The sequence below is a fragment of the Talpa occidentalis genome, unplaced genomic scaffold, assembly GCF_014898055.3.
Source record: "Talpa occidentalis isolate TD23 unplaced genomic scaffold, MPIMG_talOcc4v2.1 talOcc4.16, whole genome shotgun sequence".
Lineage (NCBI taxonomy): Eukaryota > Metazoa > Chordata > Mammalia > Eulipotyphla > Talpidae > Talpa > Talpa occidentalis.
The window spans coordinates 81676716-81700277 of NW_023601653.1; the positions used below are offsets into that span (position 1 = coordinate 81676716).

At 49.4% G+C, this 23562-nt stretch overlaps 2 protein-coding genes across 8 annotated transcripts; both read right to left on the reverse strand.

Moving 5' to 3' along the window:
* Positions 1-1361: 1361 nt before the first annotated feature.
* LOC119248487 (apolipoprotein F-like) lies at positions 1362-3902 on the reverse strand. 2 transcript variants are annotated; one of them, XM_054696826.1, is made up of 2 exons: positions 3885-3902; positions 1362-2872 (listed from the first exon to the last, which is right to left on the reverse strand). In XM_054696826.1, exon 2 carries the CDS (start codon positions 2849-2851, stop codon positions 2087-2089), a length of 765 nt encoding a protein of 254 aa, XP_054552801.1. In that variant the 5' UTR covers positions 2852-2872; positions 3885-3902; the 3' UTR covers positions 1362-2086. The 2 variants fall into 2 exon arrangements, with proteins under 2 accessions (XP_054552801.1, XP_037371342.1); XM_037515445.2 differs by lacking the exon at positions 3885-3902 and adding an exon at positions 3028-3545.
* Positions 3903-4471: 569 nt separating this feature from the next.
* On the reverse strand, positions 4472-23296 carry TIMELESS (timeless circadian regulator). 6 transcript variants are annotated; one of them, XM_054696710.1, is made up of 30 exons: positions 23181-23296; positions 21544-21779; positions 18009-18162; positions 17377-17530; positions 17149-17263; positions 16992-17054; positions 16612-16713; positions 16268-16423; positions 15899-16032; positions 15622-15709; positions 15148-15324; positions 14595-14812; positions 14244-14347; positions 13933-14102; positions 12110-12244; positions 11867-12018; positions 10494-10591; positions 10287-10413; positions 9976-10177; positions 9569-9714; positions 8551-8636; positions 8340-8457; positions 8173-8255; positions 7513-7655; positions 7148-7322; positions 6996-7064; positions 6758-6876; positions 5678-5882; positions 5457-5570; positions 4472-5330 (listed from the first exon to the last, which is right to left on the reverse strand). In XM_054696710.1, exons 3-30 carry the CDS (start codon positions 18091-18093, stop codon positions 5260-5262), a joined length of 3609 nt encoding a protein of 1202 aa, XP_054552685.1. In that variant the 5' UTR covers positions 18094-18162; positions 21544-21779; positions 23181-23296; the 3' UTR covers positions 4472-5259. The 6 variants fall into 6 exon arrangements, with proteins under 6 accessions (XP_054552685.1, XP_037370904.1, XP_054552686.1 ...); XM_037515007.2 differs by lacking the exon at positions 21544-21779; XM_054696711.1 differs by lacking the exons at positions 21544-21779; positions 23181-23296 and adding an exon at positions 22767-22995.
* Positions 23297-23562: the final 266 nt, after the last annotated feature.

Sequence of the window (23562 nt, forward strand, 5' to 3'; positions counted from 1 at the left end):
AATACCACAGACTGGGTGACTTAAGAAACAGGAATTTATTCCTCACAGTCTGGAAGGTAAACATCTGGGCTCAAGGTGAGGGAAGACTCATTTCTCCTGAGAACTCTCACTTGGTGGCCCCTCTCACTGTGCCCTCACAGCCTTTTCTCTATGTGCTCGCTCTCATGCTGGCCCTTCCATCTTTCTTCTTCTTTCTTTTTTTTTTTAAAGATTTATTTATTTATGTATACAAGAACTGGGGGACAGGTCGGAGGTGTGGGAGGTGTGAGGATTCACCAGAGACAGAGTTGGGAGCAGAACAGGCAGATCTACTGAAATACACTGCTGAGGGGAGCAGCGGGCAAGTCAGGAGAGGTCTGCTGCACCATGTGGGTAGCTCCCTGGCTGAGGCTCGAACTCGTGCTGCAGTGGCTGCGGGTAGCTTCATAGGTTGCGTCTTAACCTCCTGCAGCACCAGGTAGGCCCCCATTTCTTTTTTTTAAAGATTTATTTATTTATGCACAAACTAGGGTACAGGCCAGAGGTGCCAGGGGTGCTGCAGAGGCTGTGAATAGCTTCACAGTGCTGTGCTTAACCCCTTGTGCCACCAGGGAGGCCCTGCCCTTCCATTTCTTACAAGGACACCAGCCCCATTGGATTAGGGTCCCACTCTTAGGGCCTCATTTAACTTTAATTCTCTCCTCAAAAGCCCTGTTTCCAAAAACAGCCTAACGCGAAGGTTAAGTCTTCAATGTATGAATGTGGGAGGGGACAAGGCGGGGGGCGGAAGGGACAGTTTAGTCCATAACACTTTGACATATCACCGTGCAGTACCAAGAACACAAGTTATGAATAATTTAAAACTTATGTGGAAAGAAAAGGTAAAATCAGTCCCTCAGTTGTACCATCCCCAGGTGTTTAGCAGACACGTGGAATAAGTATTGACAATATTGGATAGGTAGATCTAAAATACACATCATGCAAAAAAATCACCTTAGGCAGTAGTGGTCTAGAATATGTAGAGGTTGTAAAACTCACGGGCTTACAACTGATTCTATTTTAATACACCCCCAGGTTTTAAGCAGAGAATAATCCTCATTCCAGCCACCTGGACTGGTAAGATTTATGTCATCTGATTCTCAGATCTGTGAAGAACTAGCAACCAAAGGGGGGGAAAAAAAAAAAAAGAGAGAGAGAAAACACACACACACACACACACACACACATGAGAGATCAGATAACTGTGATTATGGTATAAAGGCAACTATTTATTTATTTATTCATTTATTTTAAAAAAAGATTTATTTATTTATACAAGCACTGGGTACAGTCAGAAGCGCTGGAGGGTGAGAGAATTCACCAGAGCCAGAGTGGGGAGCAGAACAGGCAGAAGGACCAAAGTGCACTGCTGAAGCTCTCCAGTGGGCGCGGCAGGAGAGGTCTGCACGCCATGTGGGACCCTCACCGGTGGCTGGGGATCAAACTGGTGCTGCAGAGGCTGCGGGCAGCTTCGTGGCCCAGCAATCAACTGCTGCACCACCAGGGAGGCCCAAGGCAACTTTTTAAAAATGAGTGGGGAGCAGAACAAGTGGATCTGCTGAAACACACTGCTGAGGGGAGCAGCGGGGAAACAGGAGAGGTCTGCTGCCCATGTGGATTAGCTCCCTGGCGGAGATTGAACTCAGGCCACAGTGGCTGGTGATAGCTTGGTAGCGCTGAGACTTAACCCCTGTGCCACCAGGGAGGCCCTGAAGGCGACTTTTTATTTCTCTTTTCTGTTTAAAAAATTAACCTAACCAAGCCACAGCACCCAATTGGAGAGTTAAAATGTAAAAGGTAAATGAATGGGGAAGGATTACAATACCTTCATGTCTAGTACATAAAAGATTCAAAATATCTGATAACTGAAAGAGAAATTGGAAGGAGAAATAGATGCTAGTACCTATGAAGAGGGGGCAAAATTAAATCCAGTCACATGCCTTTTACATCAGGATTAAAATAGCAAATATCTGGTCTGAGCTGTCCCCAGCCCTGTGTGTGCCCAGCCCTGCTACCCAGGCCTCTCAGGGACACTGAGAAAGGAAATATGAAGCTCAGGAGGTCCCCTCTATCCTAAATACATTTGCCAGTGTCTCCATAAGCTGTCCATTATAATACGAACCAAAATGGTTACAAAACGCTTGAAAAAGTATAACTGATCCTCTAAAGGGATCGAGACATCCTTCATTTCAGGGCTTGCTATCAGCTTTTTGCATTGCTCTTCCAAAAGCGACCAAGACTCTTCTGTGCACTGCTGGGTGACATTGACGGCAGAATTCTTGAACTCTGTTAACAGCTCACTGGGAGGCAGCTTCTCAGCAAATTCAATCATCAGCTTTGCTGTCTCATAGAGCACCCAGCCGCTTTCAGACTTGCATGCCTCAGGAAGGGCAACGGAGCGCTGGACCCGCCTAAGCTCCCCGGCAGCTACCCCCAGAGCCCTTGGAATGACCTTAGTGTTGCCAACCCCTTCCTCCTTATTGTGTTCTTTAATCTCACGAATGAAGGTGTCAACGGTGTCCTTTTCTCCCATCCTAATAAGCTGAAGTTGCAGAAGGTGAGCCTCAGTTGAGCAGCCAACCTCCTCCAGGGCTCGTTCCAGAGCTAAGGTAGACAGGTACTCAGGCAGAGGGGTGAGAGAGAGGGCTGTGTGCAGGAGATATTGGCATGCCTTGGGATCTGGCAGAGGTATCTGATTGGAGAGCATGTTTGGAGGATGTCCAGTTTCTGTGAAAGATGGCTGGACGTCTGGGGATCCTTCCTGGGCATTTCCTGGAAAGGCCGTCACTGAGGACAGCAAGACGTAGCAAAGGAGCAGCACAACCTGGATCATGGTGGTTTGTCAGGAACAGCTCTGTTGGAGAGACTCTGCTCAGACTGGGAATGGGGAAAGGCTGGGGACAAACACACACCAAGAACTTGCAGAGCTAGTAGTCTTAGCCCTTGGAAAGGTCAATTATGCTGGTCATAGCTTCATTCCCACCCTCCCAGGCTGTGGACAGTCCTTACCTGTTTCAGGAAGAAATAAGCCAGAGGAACAAATGGTCTAAACACGTCTTTGCTGGATGCTTCCAAAATCTAAATGACTTTATCCATTCCACCTTCCCTTTATCCAAGCCACTGTTTGTCTTATGAAAGCAGTGAAGGTCCCAAGATTCACAAATATTTATCCAATTCTTCATTGCTCAGACTTTGTCCTCCTCACCTTTGGTTCATGCTGACACACAGACCTTCTCCCTTTGTGACTAATGCCTTTTTTGCCCCATGTATTGTCACCATAAGGATTTCCCCAGACCTAAACCTAGGTCAACAAAAACTGCCCTATATTTTGGGGAAGCAGGGACATAAAGGCAGGGATGCAAATGACTTTTGGGTAGAAATCCCAAAATGATTCTTATTCAATGGACTTATCAGGTTAAAAATGGGGGAAAAGAACCTATTGGCAAGTCAGACCAAACCAGAGAAATTTCTTGTTTTACCTTGTGAATCCTAGCATAGCACTCAATTAAACACATTCATTGCTATGATGGGACTTTTTTTTTTTTTTTTAAGATTTATTTATTTATTTATACAAGCACTGGGTACAGTCAGAAGCGCGGGAGGGTGAGAGAATTCACCAGAGCCAGAGCAGGGAGCAGAGCAGGCAGAAGGACCGAAGTACACTGCTTAGGGGAGCAGTGGGCGGCAGCAGAGGTCTGTGCGCCATGTGGGACCCTCACCGGTGGCCAGGGATCGAACTGGTGCTGCGCCACCAGGGGAGGCCCTGTGATGGGACTTCTTTCTAAGCCTATACGAAAACTACAGGAACTATATGGCACTGTATAGTTCTATGGTTTTTATTAGATATATAATGTCACGGTATCTACCTTTATGCTATCATACAGAAGACTTTCACTGCCCTAAAAATCTTCGGTAGTTTTGTCTTTCCCCATTGCTTGATGGTTACCTATCAAAATAGGAGGCATCAAAATAACTCCATCAGGGCCTCCCTGGTGGCTCAAGGGACCATTATGATGCAACCTCTGGGGCCTCCCTGGTGGCGCTGTGGTTGAGTGCTGGGTTGTGAAGCTGCCCGCAGCCTCTGCAGGGCCGGTTCGATCCCTGGCTGCTCCTCGGCCACCGGAGGAGGGTCCCACATGGCGCGCAGACCTCTCCTGCCGCCCCCTGCTCCCCTCAGCAGTGTACTTCGGTCCTTCTGTCTGCTCTGCTCCCCGCTCTGGCTCTGGTGAATTCTCTCGCCCTCCCGTGCTTCTGACTGTACCCAGTGCTTGTATAAATAAATAAATAAATCTTAAAAAAAAAAAAAAAAAAAAAAGATGCAACCTTTGGAGCTATCCAGTCACTGCAGCACGAGTCTGATCCCTGTCCCGGAAGCTACCCACATGGTGCAGCAGACCTCTCCTGACTTGCCCACTGCTCCCCTTAGCAGTGTATTTCAGTCAGTCTGCCTGTTCTGTTCCCTGCTCTGTCTCTGGTGAATCCTTTCACCCCCACACCTCTGGCCTGTACCCTAGTTCTTGTATGTATAAATACTTTTGTGTGTCTTCAGTAGCAAAAGCAGAAAAAAGAAGGAAAGGCTAGCAGTCCCTTTTAACTGTAATAGTTAACAATTAGTTCTTCTTCCAAGAACACAGCAGGTAGAGGGCTGGGGTACTTAGACTGGCAAGTCATATCAACATTGACAACTTTTAATTTTACGTGTTTAATTTAATACCAAACACAAATCCAATACATTCACCATCTGGAGAGCGCTGCAGTCCCACCCTATCTTGACTGCAGCAATTTAGATCAACTTAGGGGTGATCACAGAAATGAAAAGGAGGGTGGGGGCATCTGTTGCCTTTAGAAAATGGTGCAAATCCTCACCCACTGTGTCATAAAGGCCCACCATCTCGTGCTGGTAGGCACCTCCCAAGGGGCCAAAAGGAACAGACTTCTGTATTTCACCTACTCCTCTCACTTGCTAAAGAGGGCTAATAACCCAAAGAGACAGTTGCTAGAAGAATAAGTCTTCAGAGAGCTGCTCAGACATACTGAGAAAACTGGGGGAAGTAAGAAGTGACTACAGTGGTGTCCGATGCTGTCACCGAAACTTCCCAGACCCTAAATCCATGGGAAGTCTAGGACTCAAATGGCTTCTGTCCAGTGAGAGGAGTGTCTGGGTCATGCATCACCTCCCAGCTCAAATTTAAATTCTTCATCTAAATATGACTCCGTCTCTGTCCCCAGGCTTCTGGTTTGTCAGTCATTTTCATCTTCATCCTCAATCTGAAACCGTTTCTTCTTCTGGATGCCTGGAGCTCTCAACTCTGCTGCCACAGGTAGGATAGGGGTGAGAAGAGAGAAAGTACCCAAATATGTTAAGGGGGAGAGGCTGGTAGTGCTTATGAAGAGTGCGAGGGGCTGGGAGAAAGGCAGGCCCCAAGCATAGTCCTTACCTTTGCTCCCGTCCCCCTCTTCCTCCTGCTCATCGTCACTGTCCAGCAGGTGTCGCTTCTTGGGAGCCGCTTTCAGCTGGTCTTTCCCAGCAGCAGGCCCTTCCTCTGGGATGACTGGAAGAGGGACTGAATTAGGTCAGAATATTCCCAGAATACCAGCCCTCTAGGTTACCAGGGCTGGCACAGAGAAGTTCTAAACAGGTAAGTGGTGCAACTATTACCTGCTGGGGTTACCAGGCCTGCTTTCTTTTTCCGGGCCACCATGAGTGCCTTGAGGGCTTGTGCTCGGTATTCCTCTGCAGGGCATTGCTCTCCAGGGTCCAGCCCTGGCTGAAGCTCTTCCTCCTCCTCCACTTGACTCAAAGAAGCTGCTACCTGCCGAAGCCGGGTGGGACTCAGCTTGGCAGGAATTCGCCAGAAGGTTTCCTAAAGGGACAAACAAGTTGAAAATGAGAGTAAAGGACTGGCCTCTACTTCACTAGAGTTGCTAATTTAGTAAATAAATTAATGACTTTTGAGCATCTGAGGATCAATCAAACAAGATCCCTGCTCTTGAGGAATCACAATCTAATGGGACAAAGAGCCAACATCCAGGGAATGAACAAATTCTTGTGACCACTTTCACATCAGGGGTTGAAAGAGTGATAAGGATTGAGGTTCTCTGAGGAGGTGACAATCATTTTTGAAGGCTGGATGGAGACTCTCAGGAAGAAGGGTGGTGTATGTTTCACCTTGTGTGAGTAACTGGAGCCTTCCAGTAGAGGGACTGGTATGATCAGTATTTGGAGGATGGAAAATAGTCCAGGAAGACTGTTGTAATGTAGGTGTGTGGGTGGTACGGCTGTGAAGGTACCATGGTTGGCCCACAACTCTGAGGCGATGGACCCTGTTTTACAAACAGCAGGAAACCACCAAGTGCTCTGGACAGGGGAGTGAAACAATCAAAACCATATTTTATTTTATTTTATTTACTTATTTATTTATTTTGTGGGACCCTCGCTGGCAGCTGGGGAACGAACCGGCGCTGCAGAGGCTGCTGGCAGCTTCACAGCCCAGCACTCAACCGCTGTGCCACCAAGGGAGGCCCCAAAACCATATTTTAGAAAGATAACTCATGCAGCTCCTTCCTTTAAGAGGGAGGAGAGGTTGGGAATGAAGACTAGCGGGACAGCTGCTGCAGGAACCTCGACTGAAAATGACAGGCGATGAGGGCAGTGTTAGCAACGGCAAGAGGAGGGGGGCGAGGTAGATTTTGAAACAGCACTATCATTGCCTCAGCTGACATGGTAATTGGTATTTACCTGTCCAGAGGCAGGAGGCCGAACTCCTAGCTTGCGCAACAGCTGCTGGAACTGCTCGTTTTCCATTGCTTCCTCATTTTCTTCGGTCAATGGCACCAAGGGAATTGCCTGGGAGCATCCTAGGATAGGAGAAATAGTCACGTGGTGAAGATATGAAGAAAGACCTCATCTTTTACCCCAAGAACAAGTCTTGGGCAGCCTCTAGGGCCCTAGTCCTAAAATATAACTTTCCACTCACCATCCTCTTCCCGATCATCAGCTGCTCGAATCAGGCAGTTCTGGAGCCACAGGAGGGGAGCAGAAAAGCCTAATGGAAGAAGGGAAACTTACAAAGGGCACGTGTTCCTAACCCTGTGCCTTACAAGGACATGTCTCTAGGCTGAGCCTCACCTTCCTGCCGCAGGCTTTGCCCAAGGCCTCCAGCGGAAAGGACTGAGCCGCCCTGGGCTTGCTCTGCTTCCAAGCCGCCTCCTTTCTCTTCATCCTCTTCACTGTCTTCCTCTGCCAGGTTTTCTTCTTCCAGATCTTCCTGGCAAAAATCTTTCAGGGATTCCCCTCCATCAGGCTAAAATTCAAAGGTCAGGGAAATGGAAAAAGGAGACAAAATGAGGAACCAAGTGGAGGCCTCTGGTCCCTGACCCACCCCGTGAGGGGACCAGGCAGAAAAGCCTGAGGCAGGACGAGTCTGTACAGGCTACTTCTAAGGAGCACGTCAGGGAGTCACCAAGGTGGCGCAGCCAGTGTAGGATTCTTACCAAGTTAGAGGATGCCGACTTCTTCCGGCGTTTCTTGTATAGCTCCCGCCGGTCAGCCACCAGCCCCAGAGCCAGCAGTTTATCCACTATTCGGGCCCGTGAGCGTTTGGCTGTGATATTCTTCATGATGTGACCCAGGATATCTAGAGGGAGGGGAAGTGTGAATACCCAGGAACAACATGAGAAAGGGATGAGGAAAGGACATCAGAAATCTCTGGGAAGAAGCTAGAGCAAGTCATTCAAAAATGACACCACAAATATAGTAAGTGGACAGAAGGGATAGAATTTCCTTGAGTACAAGAGAAGGTAAAGAAAAAAAGGACAGGGCCTCCCCTGGTGGCGCAGCAGTTGAGCGCTGGGTTGCGAAGCTGCCTGTAGCCTCTGCAGCACCGGTTCGATCCCCGGCCACCGGGTGAGGATCCCACATGGCACACAGACCTCTCCTGCCGCCCGCTGCCCTCCTCAGCAGTGTATTTCGTCAGTCTGCCTGCTCTGCTCCCCGCTGTGGCTCTGGTGAATTCTCTCACCCTCCCGCACTTTTGACTGTACCCAGTGCTTGTATAAATAAATAAATAAATCTTAAAAAAATAAAAAAAAAGAAGAAGAAAAGGACAGCCTGACTCTCATCTCAGAGGTTCCCCAAGCTTCCACCTCACTCACCATCTGAGTCCTGGAACTCCTCAAACAGCCGCTGAAGCTCCAGCTCCTGATCCTCTGTCCACAGCACAATTAGGGTTCCTTTCCTGGTTAGGAGTGACAGTGAAAGAGGGGGCCAGGGAGAGAGCAGAGAACTCCCCATCTCAATCACCTCCAAGCACTGTCCCTACCTTTGGAAGTCCTTGACACTGTCAGCCAGCCCCAGCCGTACTAGATGGTGGATGACCTGCTTGCGTGTTCGAGGAACAGCACTCAGGTGTGCCAAGATGGTGTCTACCACATCCTGCCCTGGAGGTGGAGGAGTGAAGTAAGGAGGGGTCTTAGAGTTTAGTTTGCCCTTCTCATAAACTTTCCAAATCTCAAGGCCTTGTAGCATTGTACCTTCCACATCCTTATGGGCAAGGTACAGTTCCTGAAGCTGGGCCTCCTCCTCTGGGCTCCATGCAGGGGCTCTGCGACTTGCTGATCTAAATGGGGAAAGGAATAGGGGAGTATGTAGGTTGTTGGTTCAAAAAGAGGAGCCCAGCAGCGGTTGAGTGCTGGGCTGCAAGGCTGCCACAGCCTCTGCAGCACTGGTTTGATCCCCGGCCACCAGCGGGGTTCCCACATGGTGCGCAGACCTCTCCTGCCGTGCCCGCTGCTCCCCTCAGCAGTGTATTTCATCGGTCTGTCTGTTCTGTTCTCTGCTCTGGCTCTGGTGAGTTCTCTCACCCTCCTGTGCTTCTGACTGTACCCAGTGCTTATATAAATAAATGGATGAATCTTTAAAAAACAACAACAAAAAAAAAACAAAAAAACAAAAAGAGGAGCCTAAAGGCCCTCTCTGGTTAGTTCTATCAGGAAAGGGCAAAGTGGGTAACTCAGAGAAGCCAGGCAGCAGAGACATAGGGTGCTTCCTTCCCCTACCCCTCCTTCCACTTAAGAACCTTAAAGTCTGAGCGTGTTTGGTTGTTGTTTAGGAAAAAAAAGAACCCCAAAGTCAAACTAAGACATTTTCCAGCCTATAGAACCTGACACTGTAGGTGGGGTCCAAGAGTCTTACAGAAAAAGAAATGTGTGGAAGGAGATGAGCTGAGATACTAAGGGAAAGAGAACCATAGGTCTACGCATCCCTGAGCCTTCCCAGCACATTTTGGGGCAGGGCACACACACCCCTTCTCTGCATCCCAACTGAAACCTTATGAAGGCTAGCGAGGGAGAAGGGAACTAGAGTGGACAGAAGATTGAGGCTCCAGTACCAAATCCTTTCTGAGTGATCTTAGACAAAGCATTTCACCTAAGGGACGTATTTTCCCGCCTATGAAAGGGAAAGAAAGGTTGGACTAAACGATGTGCAAGCTCCTCTGGCTTTGACCCTCTGACTAGGTCACTCACCTCCACCGCCCATCCTCCCACTCACCCACTATCCAGGGTGCCATAGCCTTCGGTCATCTCTCGAACCACGGCTGTGTTCTTCCAGAACAGCAACTCCACAAAGGCTTTCTGGTTGACTGCAGTCAATGCAAAAAACTTGCCCAGGATGTATTTGGCAAAAGTCACCAGCTCCTGCGGGCGAGGGAGGCTGTTATGTCTCCAGCCTAAACATACACATAAACCTGGCCCTGTAGGTATTTTTCCTAATCTGTCCCTCCTCCCTAGACTCTCCTGCCCCTCCCCATACAGCTCCCTCAACCTGCCTGCCAACTCCTTACCACTCTCGTCTCTTCACCCTTGACACCACTCAGAACCATTTATCTCCTGAAGCAAAAAGCCTTTTAGCCCAGGACTCTGCTATGCCTCTAGACCTGTTCCCTGGTATCCCCTCACTTTGTAGGCCCCAGCAGCAGGGTCACTTAGCAGACGATTGAAGAGGCAGAAGACTGAGAGCTGGAAAAGCAGGGCCTCCATTTTGAGGTCATAGGCCAGCCGGTGCAGCATCTTGACAATGCAGTGGTTGGTGTGAGCACTGTTCTGCCGGTAGCTCCGCAGCAGCAGCACGTAGGCTCGGACTACAGTTGAGCACGCAAAGCTGCACCAAGACAAGGAGGGAGAGGATGTCAGCACATGAAAGACACTGCTCATCCCCACAGCTCCACAAATCTCCACCACCGGTCCAACTCAGCCGTCACGGCCCACACCGTTTCAGGTAGTCCAGAAAATTGAATTCCTTCTCCGACACCTGGATGGCTTGCAACTCTTCCTGCTCCTCCTCCTCCTCTTCCTCCTCCTCTTCCTCTGCTCCTTGTTCCTCTGGCCCCTGGTGCCCTAAAGGAGTGAGGGTTGCTGCCTTTGTCACTCTGTGCGAGATAACAGCTGGAGGGAGATGTGAAGGGAATGAGACTCACGGGGCAGAGGGGCAGACAGGATTTCTTTCAGCAGCTGAATCTCTTCGTCTGGGGAAATGTCTTGAGAGCCAAACACGTCTCCTTCTGGCCATACCTCCCTGGAGTACAAAAGAAAAGGTTTTAGCTAGAGAGATTTTGATTTACAATTTGAAATGGGAGACTTACTTCAATGATCAGCTGGAAAGAGAAACTGTTATCTCAAAAATAAAGCAAAGACTTTAGGAAAAATTTTCCTTATGCCATGTTACAATGAAAATCACATAAGAACAAAAAGCAGGGCCTCCCTGATGGCACAAGGGGTTAAGTCTCAGCGCTACCAAGCTGTTGCCAGCCACTGCTGCATGAATTCAATTCCTGGCCAGGGAGCTACCCACATGGCACAGCAGATCTCTCCTGTCTCCCCACTGCTCCCCTCAGCAGTGTATTTCAGTCAATCTGCCTTTTCTGCTCCCCACTGTCTCTGGTGAATCCTCTCATCCCCACACCTCTGGCCTGCACCTCTGTTCTTGCATACATACATAAATAAAATAAATTAAAAAAAAAAAGTGATGCAACATATATATATATAAAAAGAACAAAATATAGACAATCTAAATGTTTGGTTGAACAAATGTACATATTCACATGATGGTGTTGTAAAGACATTAACCTGTTATAGAAATACATCTGAGGGCCTCCCTGGTGGTGTAGCAGTTGAGCGCTATGCTGCGAAGCTGTCTGCAGCCTCTGCAGCGCCAGTTCGATTCCCTGCTGGACAGGGAGAACCCCACATGGCACGGCAGACCTCTCCTGCCTCGCCCGCTGCTCCCCTCAGCAGTGTCTTTGGTCCGTCTGCCTGTTCTGCTCCCCGCTCTGGCTCTGGTGAATTCTCTCACCCTCCTGCACTTCTGACCTGTACCCCAGTTCTTGTATAAAATAAGTAAATCTTTAAAAAAAAAAAAAAAAAAGAAATATATCTGATGAGAAATGATGCTCACAATATATTGAAAAGTAGAAAATTACTCTAAGTTAGTATGTGCAATATTTCATTTTTATAAAAGAAGCAATAGATGGTATGTCTACATATAACACAGAGGAGAAAACTGGAAGTTACTCATGAAAATGCTAGTGATGGCTATCTTTGGTAGTAGAATTATCTTTATTTTTCTCCCCAATTGACTGTGTCTTCTAGTATTTCTCAAAAACAAAAACAAACAACAAAAATCCCAATACACCAATCAAAACTCCCCAGGACTCAGGGCTTAGTACAGAGACCCAGAGCTTCTGGATCTAAGAACTTTTGAAGACTGAGAAGGCTGCGCCACAGTGAAAGCCTCATTCTTCCTGCAAAAGCCAGGAGCTGGACCAGGAGGAAGGGTGGGCAGGAGCCTTACCGGGCAGACCTGAGGAGGGCCAGGGCCTGTGGGGCCTGGCCAGTCAGGAGACAGTCTTGAATCCTCACCATGGCTTCTGCCCGCTGCTCTTCCACTGGTACCTCTGAGGCTGCATCAAAGGGAACCATGGAATCCAGGCTGAGGTCAGGATCCTAGAGAGGGATTAAGGCTATGCCAATAAGAGGAGACAAACCCAGATCCACTCAGAGCCTCAAGGAAGACAGGGTTTCTGCAACCACCTACCAGGGCACAGCCCTGCAGCTGCTCCGCCAGGGAGGGCCACAGAGCCTCCAGCTCCTCTGGGCCACGGGGGACATCACCAGGGATCACAGGCTCCTGCAGCACTTTCTTTCTCTTCTTCCTCTTCTTTCGTTTGTTCTATGAAGAAAGATTTATCTAAGGATGGCATGAGAGCTAAGGAGTCACTTTTCCCATCAATGTCTTTTCAGATATCTTCAGATGTCTGCATTAAGTAGACATACTATGTGCTATTCATAGGAAATGGGGAAGCAACAGTGAACAGTTTTTCCCTTGTCCTTGAGGAGACTGCAGTCCAGTGGGGGAGGATTGGTAAATAAAAAAGTAAATTGGGACTCCCTGGTGGTACAAGGAGTTAAGTCTCAGCATTATGAAGCAATCGGCAGCTACTGCAGCACGTTTGATCCCCAGATGGCCAGGGAGCAACCCACATGACACAGCAGACCTCTCCTGTCTTGCCCGCTGCTCCTCTCAGCAGTGTATTTCAGTAGATAAGCTATTCTGCTCCCCACTCTGTCTCTGGTGAATCCTCTCACCCACACCCCAGTTCTTGTATGCATAAATAAATAAATCTTTAAAAAAAAAAAGGTAAATTGCATAATAGCATGGCTAAAACCTAAAAGGTGATTGAGCATAAAATGCCATGGCAAAACAGAAACAGCACTTGATTCATTTCTTGGGGTCAATGATTTCGTGAAAGTGATGATATCGTCAACGTCTATAAATGAATAGATTTGCTATGAGGATATAAAATTCTTTGAAAAGAATTTTGGAAAGGCTTTGTAAAAGGCAAAGCAGTATGCGGACATAACCGGTAATTTTTTTCTCGCCTGAAAAGCAGGCGAGTGAGTCAGTATTCCAGACCTGATCCTTCCAAGACACTGCTGTGAACCAGTCATTGCTACATATAAACAGGATGGGCTGGAAAGCCTTTGAATTTCACGCTCGATTCAAGGAGTTGATACTTCTATGCATCAAAGGTTAGAAGCAAGAATTCTAGATTCCAGCAGATCTGTATTCTAGTACTGACACTCGTCACTTCTAGCAAGACCACTCTTAGCATGTGTCCTACAAGTTGTGAGGACTGCATGGACAGTTTAGCACAGCATCTGACACATATCAAACACTTGCTAAATGATAGCAAATGATAATTATTACTGATAATCCAGTAGAGCCTGAGGATAAAAATACCTTTTAGCAAGGTCTCATTGATACTACTGCTCCTTTTAAGTGAAGTTGTGCAGCAAACAAAATTATAGGATGATTTTTACAAAGCAGAGTTCCTGTGTCTCTAGGACACAAATCCCTTGAATCTATCTTCCTGCCCTAGACTTTTCATTTATTATTACTTCATTTCAGGCTCATATTATAATCCCAACTTTAGGATTCTAGACACAGCCATAACAGCCTGAGTTTATTCCAGCAGTAACTAATACAGGAGATCCTAGATCTTTTAATTTAAGGCTCTTTCTATTTCACTACAATGTTTCTGAAATATAACCAGGAAATATCACAGCATAATCACTAAGTTCTAAAATTATGAATCCCTGGAGTTTATATGCTGAGCCCACAGTAGGTAGTCAATATATTTGTAACTCTGGATGAATTAAGATATCTATGGTACATGATGAGGGATTAATCTAATGGAAGAAAGAAATGTTAGCAGACTCATGTCGGCAACACATACAAAGAAAGCGCTTCATCAGAGCAGTTCTAAGAGATCAGCTTAAGCTGCAGAAAATATGAAGAGAAAGTGCCCCTGCCTTTTACCCCCGCATTTCTTTTCCACATCCTGAGTACACACACACCTGCACCACCAGGTTCCCACGGCTCCGACAGAACCGCTCCAACATCTTGAGGAAGAGGTGGGTGGTTTCCACCAGGTCACGGAGGAAAGAGCGGGGCTGGCACCTCTCATCGAATTTTCGAAAGAGCGCCAGGAACAGCTCTCGGTACTCCATCACATAGAAAATGTTATCTAGGAATAGGGAAAAGGTAAGGGATGGAAGGAGTGGTCGGGAAAGTTTGGGAAAAGGAGAGATGAAGTTTGGGCTGAGAAGAGGAAGATACTGGTCAAGAGATAGGGAAAGCCCAAATCAGAAACAGGTCAGGGTCTCACTCTTGATGATGCGGCTGCTCTCCCGCACGGCCTCCTCTGGGGACATGTCCATCTCATTCACTGTGGCCAGCAGCTCCTGGTAGGCCTTCAGAGCCAGGTGCATACTGCAAGACAAGGGACAGAAGAGTAGTGGAGGATAACTTAGGACACTGGCTCATGGAAACAGTACCAGTCATCCCCACAAAAAAAACAAACAGTGCCACGAAAACCAGAAGATCCAAGGGGTCCTCACTCCCCGGCCTGACCACCTTAACTCTGAACAGGTAGAAAAAAGTACCATCTAGAATTCATGCATCAGATCCCCAGCTCAGCCAAAACGTCTACTCTGACCCCAATTCTCAATCCACTCACCGACGCGCCCAGGAAGCAGCTTCCTTACGGTCAGTCAGCATCATCTCATAATAGTTGGTGAGGTTCTGTTCAATGAAGTGGAAGGTACGGACACTGAGGGTCTCAGAAACCAGGCCTGGCCGGAAGGAGGCAGCTCGATTGAAGGCCATGAAGAAAGCCAAGGCCCACATGTAGTACGTCTCATCGTGCTGCTGAGCCTTCTCCCGAAGTAGGTGATCCTAATGTCCAGGAAGAAAGGGCCACCTGTGACCTCAGGGCTTCCAACTTCACCCCATCTGATGAAAGCAGGGCAGGCCCTGGACACCGCTGTAACAGTCTCTGTCTCTGTCGGGGTCTCCTCTGGTTCTTCCACGTTCCTTTTCCCTTCCTCTGAGGCAGCTTCTGTAGACCTTCTTTCCGTTATGTCAATAACCCACTCCCTCTTAAGAGCGTCGCCATCTCTCACCTCCTTGTCCTCATCCAGGGTCAGTCCCGCATACTCTTCTCCACAGGTGTCCTGAGCACCTGCTCCGGCCCCCATCACCTCTATGTCCTACCCCTCCAAGGCGCTCACCTTCACTGAGCCCATAAGCCGGTTGTAGCAGTTCTCCAGGAACTCAGCACAGAAGTCTTTGAGGAAGAGTCTCACGTTGAAGGCTGAACGGCGCTCAATGGACAGCTCCCGGGCAGCCTGGCGACGCTTTTGTACCCTTCGGGGCTGCTTTCCCAAATCTGAGCTGTAGTTTTGGAGCTGGGGGGTTGGGTTGGCATTAGAGTTCCTCCTAACCACCATTTGCAGCTCTCTCCACATTCCTGGTACTGCGATTTTCTCAGAACAAACTCTTAGGAGGTTTCACCCTTTGGTACTAACTGAAGATACAGGTGAAGACAATATGGCTAATGCTGGAGATGCCATTTTGCCCACTGTCTCCAACATTCTCAGAGGAACGACAGAGAATCTTTACCCCCAGAAATGCTCGCCCTTCTTAGCAAGGCCCCTCCCGCACCCCAACTCCACAACGCCCCACCTGGATGGCAGCAGACTCACATTGTGGAGACCTTTGTGAAAGATGAGGTCCCGCTCCCCAATGGATTTCAGCCCCTGAACAATGTAGGAGCCCCCAAATCGAGAATGCCTGAAGAGGAAAAAATGTAAGTTCAGGGGATTCCTTGATTCTTCGGAAGCTTGATCCCTATTTTTCTTAGCCCATCAGCATGTGTCATAACTGTAAATTACTAGCGAGTCACCATGACCGTAGCGGCCCAAGTCCTCGGCATTCCATTCCACCCAGGACTGGGAACACGGCAGAGCTCTCTGCACTCACCTGTTGCCTCGCTGAAGGGCTCGAGTCTTCCTCTCTGCCATCTCTCGCTGGCGTAGCACCTCCAGTTCTGCTACATCTGCGCTCCGCTCCTGAGCTAAGCGCCCCTGGCCTACTCCTGCCAGCTGCTCGGGGTTCTAGATGGGGAACAGGAAGGGTGAGAGGACAGCCATCCTTTAGTCTGAATTCACACGTACTGGGGACAGAAAGAGTGAATGAAACAGCACTGCTGATGAAACCACAAACTTAAAGCAAGGCTGCTCTACCTGACACCGGCACACCCCCAATAATGCAGCATTGCCAGAGCAATTCAGGCCACACAGCAGAAAAGGACAAGGGTGAAGGGACCGGGCCAGTAAGCCAGGATCTCACCTGGTCACGAAACATCAGGGAGATTATCTCCAGCACATGTAGGCTCCACTGCTGCTCAGCAGGCGAGCTGGCCAGGAAGAGGAGCAGGTCGTCTAGGCCGCTGAGGTGAATGGCCCAGAGAAGCTGATCGTGGATGCTGGCGTCATCATCAATCCTCTGAGCAGTGAGACGTGAGGAGAGGAAGGAAGGTCACCTCCTTCCACTGCCCTTTAGGGTCTCCAAATCACTCCTTGATCGAAGGTCCCTAAAGTCTTTCCCCAGACTTTTCAGAGGACTGAGAAGCCTAAAAAGGGCAGCTGAACCTAATCAAGCACAAGAATTCAAACTACCCAAGACCCTCTCACCTTCTCCTGATCAAGGTCGGCTGGGACATGGAGAATATTTCTGACCAGCAGCAGGATCCGTTCAATCAGCAAGTTGTCTTCCTCCTGCCGTTCCTCCCAGCCCTACTCAGAAGAAGAGTTAGGGGATCAGATCCAGAGACTTCCTATGAGAGGCAGGTGGCATCTAACCTGGCTGGATAACTGAAGCAAGGAGCAAGATTAGAAGAAAGAGTTCGGCAGCCTTGAAGCAGTAGAGACTGTGGATTGGAGTATGTAGCTCCAAGAACTGGGACCATATTTCCAAACTCAGGATGGCCTGACAGGGCCCAGCTGGGGCTCTGTCCGGAGAAGCAAGGCGCTAGCTGTCCTGTGAGACCCTGTAAGGCAGAAGACTCACTCACCAGCTGGAGCAGCTCATACAAGGTTTCGCTGAGGACTCCAAAAGGCTTCTCACTGGCAAAGGCCTAGGAAATAGGGGATGAATCTTAAGTAGCACCCACCTACTCCTTCCCCACTGCCCTCAAATTCTGCCCCAGGGACTCTGAAGGAACACCTCACCTCTTTGTAGGCCTGCAAGTAAGTTAATACTTGCAGAAAATGGTGCCGAAAATTAGGCTCCTTGGGCACAGCACCAAAGCAGAGCAAGGCTGGTTGTGTCAAGTTCACCATCAGCCTGGGGAGAGAGTAAAGGGAGAAGATGTTAAGTTTCCTTATTAGGCACAGACACCAAAACCTATCAGTTCTCACATGAAAGGCTGGGACAGAGAAAAAGTTTAAAAGTCGGACCTGATGACAGCATCAAAGAGAGGCTTGTCCTGGCGGTGCTGGGTCAGGATGGGTAGAAGGTCGCTCTGCAGGATCTGGGCTGCCCCCAGCTGCTGCCGCACATCGCGAGTCTCATCCTCGTGTCTCAAGTAACGAATCAGATCCTTCACACTCTCTTCAGGGACAGAATAACATGTACAAAGAACCCTGGAAGAAGCTCCACCCAGCCTGCATGCTTTCATACCCATGGATTGAGAAATTCAACAGACCCCCTCAATGCAAGCCATTTTTTAAAAATTTTATATATATTTTACATCATTCTTCATTTTTGTATAATGTATGCTTTCTCCTCTCGGGTGTAGATCCCGTGAAATTCCCACCACCAATTCACCCCTGCACCAGCACCATAGTCCCTTGTGCTCTTCCCACCCGTTTTGATCCTTCTCCCTCCTCTTTCCCTGTAGAATGTCTCTGATCTATAGTTGCCTATTGATTTTTATTTTTAATTTATTATAATTACCTTTCCCCCTGCTCCCCGATCCCTTATTTGGATCCTCTGTATTCCTCCTATAAGTGAAACCATCTGATTTTTTTTTTTCTTTCTGGCTATTTCACAATTTTTTTTAAACTTGTGTCCTCAAAAAGGTACTCACCTAAGCAATCTGGTTCCTTGTGGTAAGTGTCTCCCTCCAAGTACCCAAGGGCACTGCATGTGGCTAGAAGTTCACAATTCATCATGTGTAAGTCCGTACATCAGTGGGGCAGCCAGCAGAGAGGTAAGGTCGGTACAGAGAGGACCGACAAGGCCTGCAGAGATAAGGAGATAACAAACAGAGAGCCCTCTCCATGAAAGGGAAAGACAAAAGCACAGGACCCTCATTTTCAGTGTATTTTGAACAAGACTGTCAAACGCTTCACTTTTGTTGGAACCCAAAGTGCCATTCCCAGCCCCAAGGGAGGCTTCACCACAAGGTTCTACCTGATGGAAAGCAAAGGGCCTCCGAGCCCAAGAATTAAGCACCTGCTTCATATTCTATCTTGGGTCCGTAATAATAAAAAGAGTCTTTTTCAAACTCAAGATAACCATCGAGAAAGAAAAGTTCATTAGAGAATGTCATCGATTCTATGACTTTCACTCCAGAGAGCCTGCAGCCTTTTGGAGGAGGGTGGCAGTGATGGTGATGAGTTTCCCTCTCCTTTAAAAATCGTGAGACAAACACTATTAGTGCTGTTACTGGAATTTAGAAAACCCATCTCTGACCACATAATGATGCTACGTAGGATCTGACAGAACCTAGGAGTCCTGAATCTTTTGAGACACAGGGGATGTGTAGAGAAAGGTCTCTCCTGCCTAAAGTTATTCTTAAGTATTGGTAATCTCAGAAGTCAGTAGCTAACAATATGAAGAAAAGGGTAAACAGGAACTGGTTAAACTCCCTGTCACTCTCCAGAAAGGAATCTCTTCCTGCTCCAAAGCCTGTCCCTTTTTATTAAGATTGCTAAGCCTCATCAGATTATCAGTAGGCACAGATCCAGAATCCAGGACGTTTCAGAACCTGCCACTGAAAATGCAGACACACACAAACACATTACATTCACTACCTTGCTCCTGTGAAAGCAAAGATCCTGCGGATTTTCTACCAATCTTGTCCCCTTGGCACATTCAGCTGCACTACCCTCAGCCTTGGCAGGTTCCTCTAAAAAGACCTTCCCCTGCCCCCATACCTGCCTCCACCCTGCTCCCACAGAAAATGGGTAGTGTCTACAGGACTAAGGTTCAATGCCTGATGTTATCTCTCAGCATTTATGTAACTGGTCTAGTTCTCTAAATTGCCTATTATTCCTCCACCCCTCCCAGTGAGACACTCACTGAATGACCAGGAAGACTGAAGGAAGACTTCCCTCCACTCTCCCTTCTCATGGGACCTGGAGACCTGGGCACAGTGTGAGAGATCTGATTCCCCACAGATCCGGCCAGCTTTTTCAGAGACCTCTAGCATGTGTACATATGCTCACACGTAAGCACAAAACCCCAGATGGAAGGGCTTCCCCATCTGTTCTCTCCAAAGAGAAGGGAGACTTTGAGGGGGGAGCACTGCACGGCTTCAAGACACTGAGTCAGCATACCCTCTTCAAAAAAAGACACAGCACCCCATTCTGGCACTAAAAGGTGTGAAATGATCAAGTCTCCACCAGCAGAGAAGTCATGTGCGGATGACTCCCAGAGTTAGCCCCACAGTCTTCCCTGTTACACCCGCCCCCCCCATATCCTATTCTTCTCAGTCAACCAATTCTAAAGATTCAACATTTGTAAAAATTGCCCCAGCAGAACTCAACCCTCTGCTTTCAACACATCAGTTGCCTAAAAGGCATTTACCTAAAAGGTTACCTATAACTGGGATGCCGAATAAGGGAGGTGGGCAGTTCCTCAAAATGTTAAACATACAGTTACTATATGACCCAGCAATTCCACTCTTAGGCACATATCTGAGAGAAACGAAAATTATGTCCAAATGAAAGCTTGTATACGAATGTTCATAGCAGCATTATTTTTTTTTTATTTAAACAAACCTTTACTTCTTTTTTTTTTTTTTAAAGATTTATTTATTTATACAAGCACTGGGTACAGTCAGAAGCGCGGGAGGGTATACCAGAGCCAGAGCGGGGAGCAGAGCAGGCAGAAGGACCGAAGTACACTGCTGAGGGGAGCAGCGGGTGGCAGGAGAGGTCTGCGCTCCGTGTGGGACCCTCCTCCGGTGGCCGGGAAGCAGCCGGGGATCGAACCGGTGCCGCAGAGGCTGCGGGCAGCTTCGCAACCCAGGGCTCAACCGCTGCGCCACCAGGGAGGCCCTAGCAGCATTATTTTTAATAGTAAAATTATGGCGGGCCTCCCTGGTGGTGCAGGGGGTGAAGCACTGCACTGTGAGGCAGTCCGCAGCCTCTGCAGCACGAGTTTGATCCCCGGCCCACCAGGGAGCAATCCACATGGTGCAGCAGACCTCTCCTGTCTCACCCACTGCTCCCTTCATGAACGTATTTCAGTCAGTCTGCCTGTTCTGCTCCTCACTCTGTCTCTGGTGAATCCTCTCACCCCCCGCACCTCTGGCTTGTACTCCAGTTCTTGTATGCATAAATAAATAAATCTTTTTAAAAAAATAGTAAAAAAAAAGTAAAATTATAAAAAAGCCCAAATGTCTTTCAACTGATAAACAAAAAGTGGTATACTTATAGGGCCTCCCAGGTGGCGCAGCGGTTGAGCGCTGGGTTGCGAAGCTGCCCGCGGCCTCTGCGGCGCCGGTTCGATCCCCGGCTGCTCCCCGGCCACCGGAGGAGGGTCCCACATGGCGCGCAGACCTCTCCTGCCGCCCGCTGCTCCCCTCAGCAGTGTACTTCGGTCCTTCTGCCTGCTCTGCTCCCCGCTCTGGCTCTGGTGAATTCTCTCACCCTCCCGCACTTCTGACTGTACCCAGTGCATGTATAAACCAAACAAACAAACAAACAAATAGACATGCCTCTAGAAAATTAAAAAAAAAAAAAAAAAAAAAAAAAGTGGTATACTTATAAAATGGAATATTACTGACCATAAAAAAGAATAGAGTATTGGGCCTCCCCTGTGGCGTAGCGGTTGAGCACTGGGTTGCGAAGATGCCCGCAGCCTCTACAGTGCCGGTTCAATCCCCGGCTGCTCCCCGGCCACCGGAGGAGGGTCCCACACGGCGCGCAGACCTCTCCTGCCACCCGCTGCTCCCCTCAGCAGTGTACTTCGGTCCTTCTGCCTGCTCTGCTCCCCGCTCTGGCTCTGGTGAATTCTCTCACCCTCCTGTGCGTCTGACTGTACCCAGTGCTTGTATAAATAAAAAAAAAAAAAAAAAAAAAAAAAAAAAATAGAGTATTTACTGCTATGTACTACAAAACAGATGAAACTTGAAAACATGTTTCAGAAAGAAGCTAAAAACAAAACGTCACATATATGATCCCATTTATATGAAATGTCCAGACAGAAGGTAGATGAGTGGAGGAAGGAGGAAATGGGGAGCTACTATAGTAGATACATACAGGGTTTCTTTTGAGGGGAGTGAAAATAGTCTCATAATTAGCTAGTGGTAACATCTGCACAACTCTGTGAAAACGTTTGACAGGTGAATCTAACTCAATCCCGTTAACAACTGCACTAAAATGTAAGCATACCGGGCCTCCCTGGTGGCCCAGCGGTTGAGCGCTGGGTTGTGAAGCTGCCCGCAGCCTCTGCAGCGCCGGTTCGATCCCTGGCTGCTCCCGGCAGGAGGGTCCCACATGGCACGCAGACCTCTCCTGCCGCCCGCTGCTCCCCTCAGCAGTGTACTTCGGTCCTTCTGCCTGTTCTGCTCCCCGCTCTGGCTCTGGTGAATTCTCTCGCCCTCCTGTGCTTCTGACTGTACCCAGTGCTTGTATAAATAAATAAATAAATCTTTAAAAAATATATATAAGCATACGATCAGGAATCACTGACCAAACAGTGCCGGTGCTCAATAAATGCTTTCTAATTTGAAGTAGGTAAGTCTTGAAGTTGAGAGAGAAGAGCTCAGGAGTGGAGAGTTGGAGGCATAAGATACAAGATGGTATGTGAAGTTGTGATACGCTTGCTCAAGAGAGGTCTGAGTAAGAAAGCCAGGGTAGACTTCTCTGTGAGCCTGTAAACAATAGCAGAGGACTCCTTCACCTGTTCTGTTTCCCCAGTCTGTGAGTGCCTCAGGGCAGGAGCTTGGTTCTATTCAACTCAGTCCACCGGCTCAGAGCACCGGGCATAGTAAATGTTAGGAGCTCAGTCATCTCTCACTGAGTTGTACTAGCCCCACTGATAACAGAGGCCGGTCCAACACTTCAAGGACACAGCAGAAGATATGACTACTTTGCCCTTGGAGGGCTAGAAATAGCTTTCAGAGGGACGACTGAGCTCAGTCCTGAAAGAGAAGTTCATCTAGCAGAGAGGTGACAAGAATGCCAAGTAAAGGAGCAGCGGGAGCCCAGGTGTTAGGCGTGAAGCAGCACAGTAGAGAGACACTGTCCCCACTCCTCAAGTGCGTAAGATAGGAGAGACAGTAGGGAGCGTTGGAAAATGAGGCTGAGGAAGTCGGGGCGGCCGGTGAAAGGCCATGCTCGCGCGCCAAAGAATTTAAGCCTGACTATGGGTGGCAAAAGAAATTTCAAATTTAATCTGATAAAGGTGATTGTGTGTATCTGTCTCTATTTCTCGCGGGGGCTTCTGACTCCATGTAGGGGATCGACTCAGATGAAACAGCACTTGCTCTCGCTTCCCTTTTCCTGACTTTATTCCCAACCCTCCTGCGGCTGGGGTCACCCCCGCCCCTCCGCGGGGACCAGGGCCCAGGTGGGGGGGGGGGCGGGGAAGACACGGCGGGCTCTAGAGGCACCTCCGCATCTGTGCCAAGGGCAGAGTGACCGGCAGATTCGAGGGAAGGCGTTTAAGGGGCTTCAATGTCCTCTCCAAGTCTCCTCCGAGGGGCGGAAGGAATGAGAACGCCGTTCCACAGACGCCCAGGACTTCAGCCCCCTGGACGCCTGTGACCCCCGAGCTGCTCAACGGTTGTTTCGGATCGGACTGGAGTGGGGAGCTCGAAGAGGAAAAGTCGAGGAGTCTGTCCCGCGTGGAGCCCAAGACCCCGCCCGCCACGCCCCACGCCCCACGCCCCAAGCCCTGGAGCAGCCGCCGCGGGGGGCGCGCGGGCAGGACGCGAGGCGCGCGGGCGGGAACTGCGCGTGCGCAGCGTGAGCGGCCCCGCCCCCTGCCTTTAACCGGGTGGCGGGAAAAGGGGGTCGGCGCCTACCTGGGTGCCCCGCGGGCTCCAAAGGTCGCGCCGGCTTGGAGCTGCCTCGTCCGCACACGCAGCCGCCCGTCCCGCCGGCCCTCAGGATCTCCGCGGAGCCGGACGCCCGCAAACGGGGGGCCGCCGCTTTCCCGCCGCACAGACTCCGCCGACGGGGGACGGGGCGGCGCCGACGGGGGACGGGGCGGGGCCGACGGGGGGCGGGGCGGGGCCGACGGGGACGGGGCGGGGCCGACGGTGGACGGGGCGGGGCCGATGGAGACGGGGCGGGGCCGGCGGGGGACGGGGCGGGCCGGCCCACGGGGCCCGGCAGCGGGGGGGTTGGGCTGAAGTGAGGAGCGGGGGCGCGAGGGCGCACGGTGTCTCACCCGAGCTGACCCCG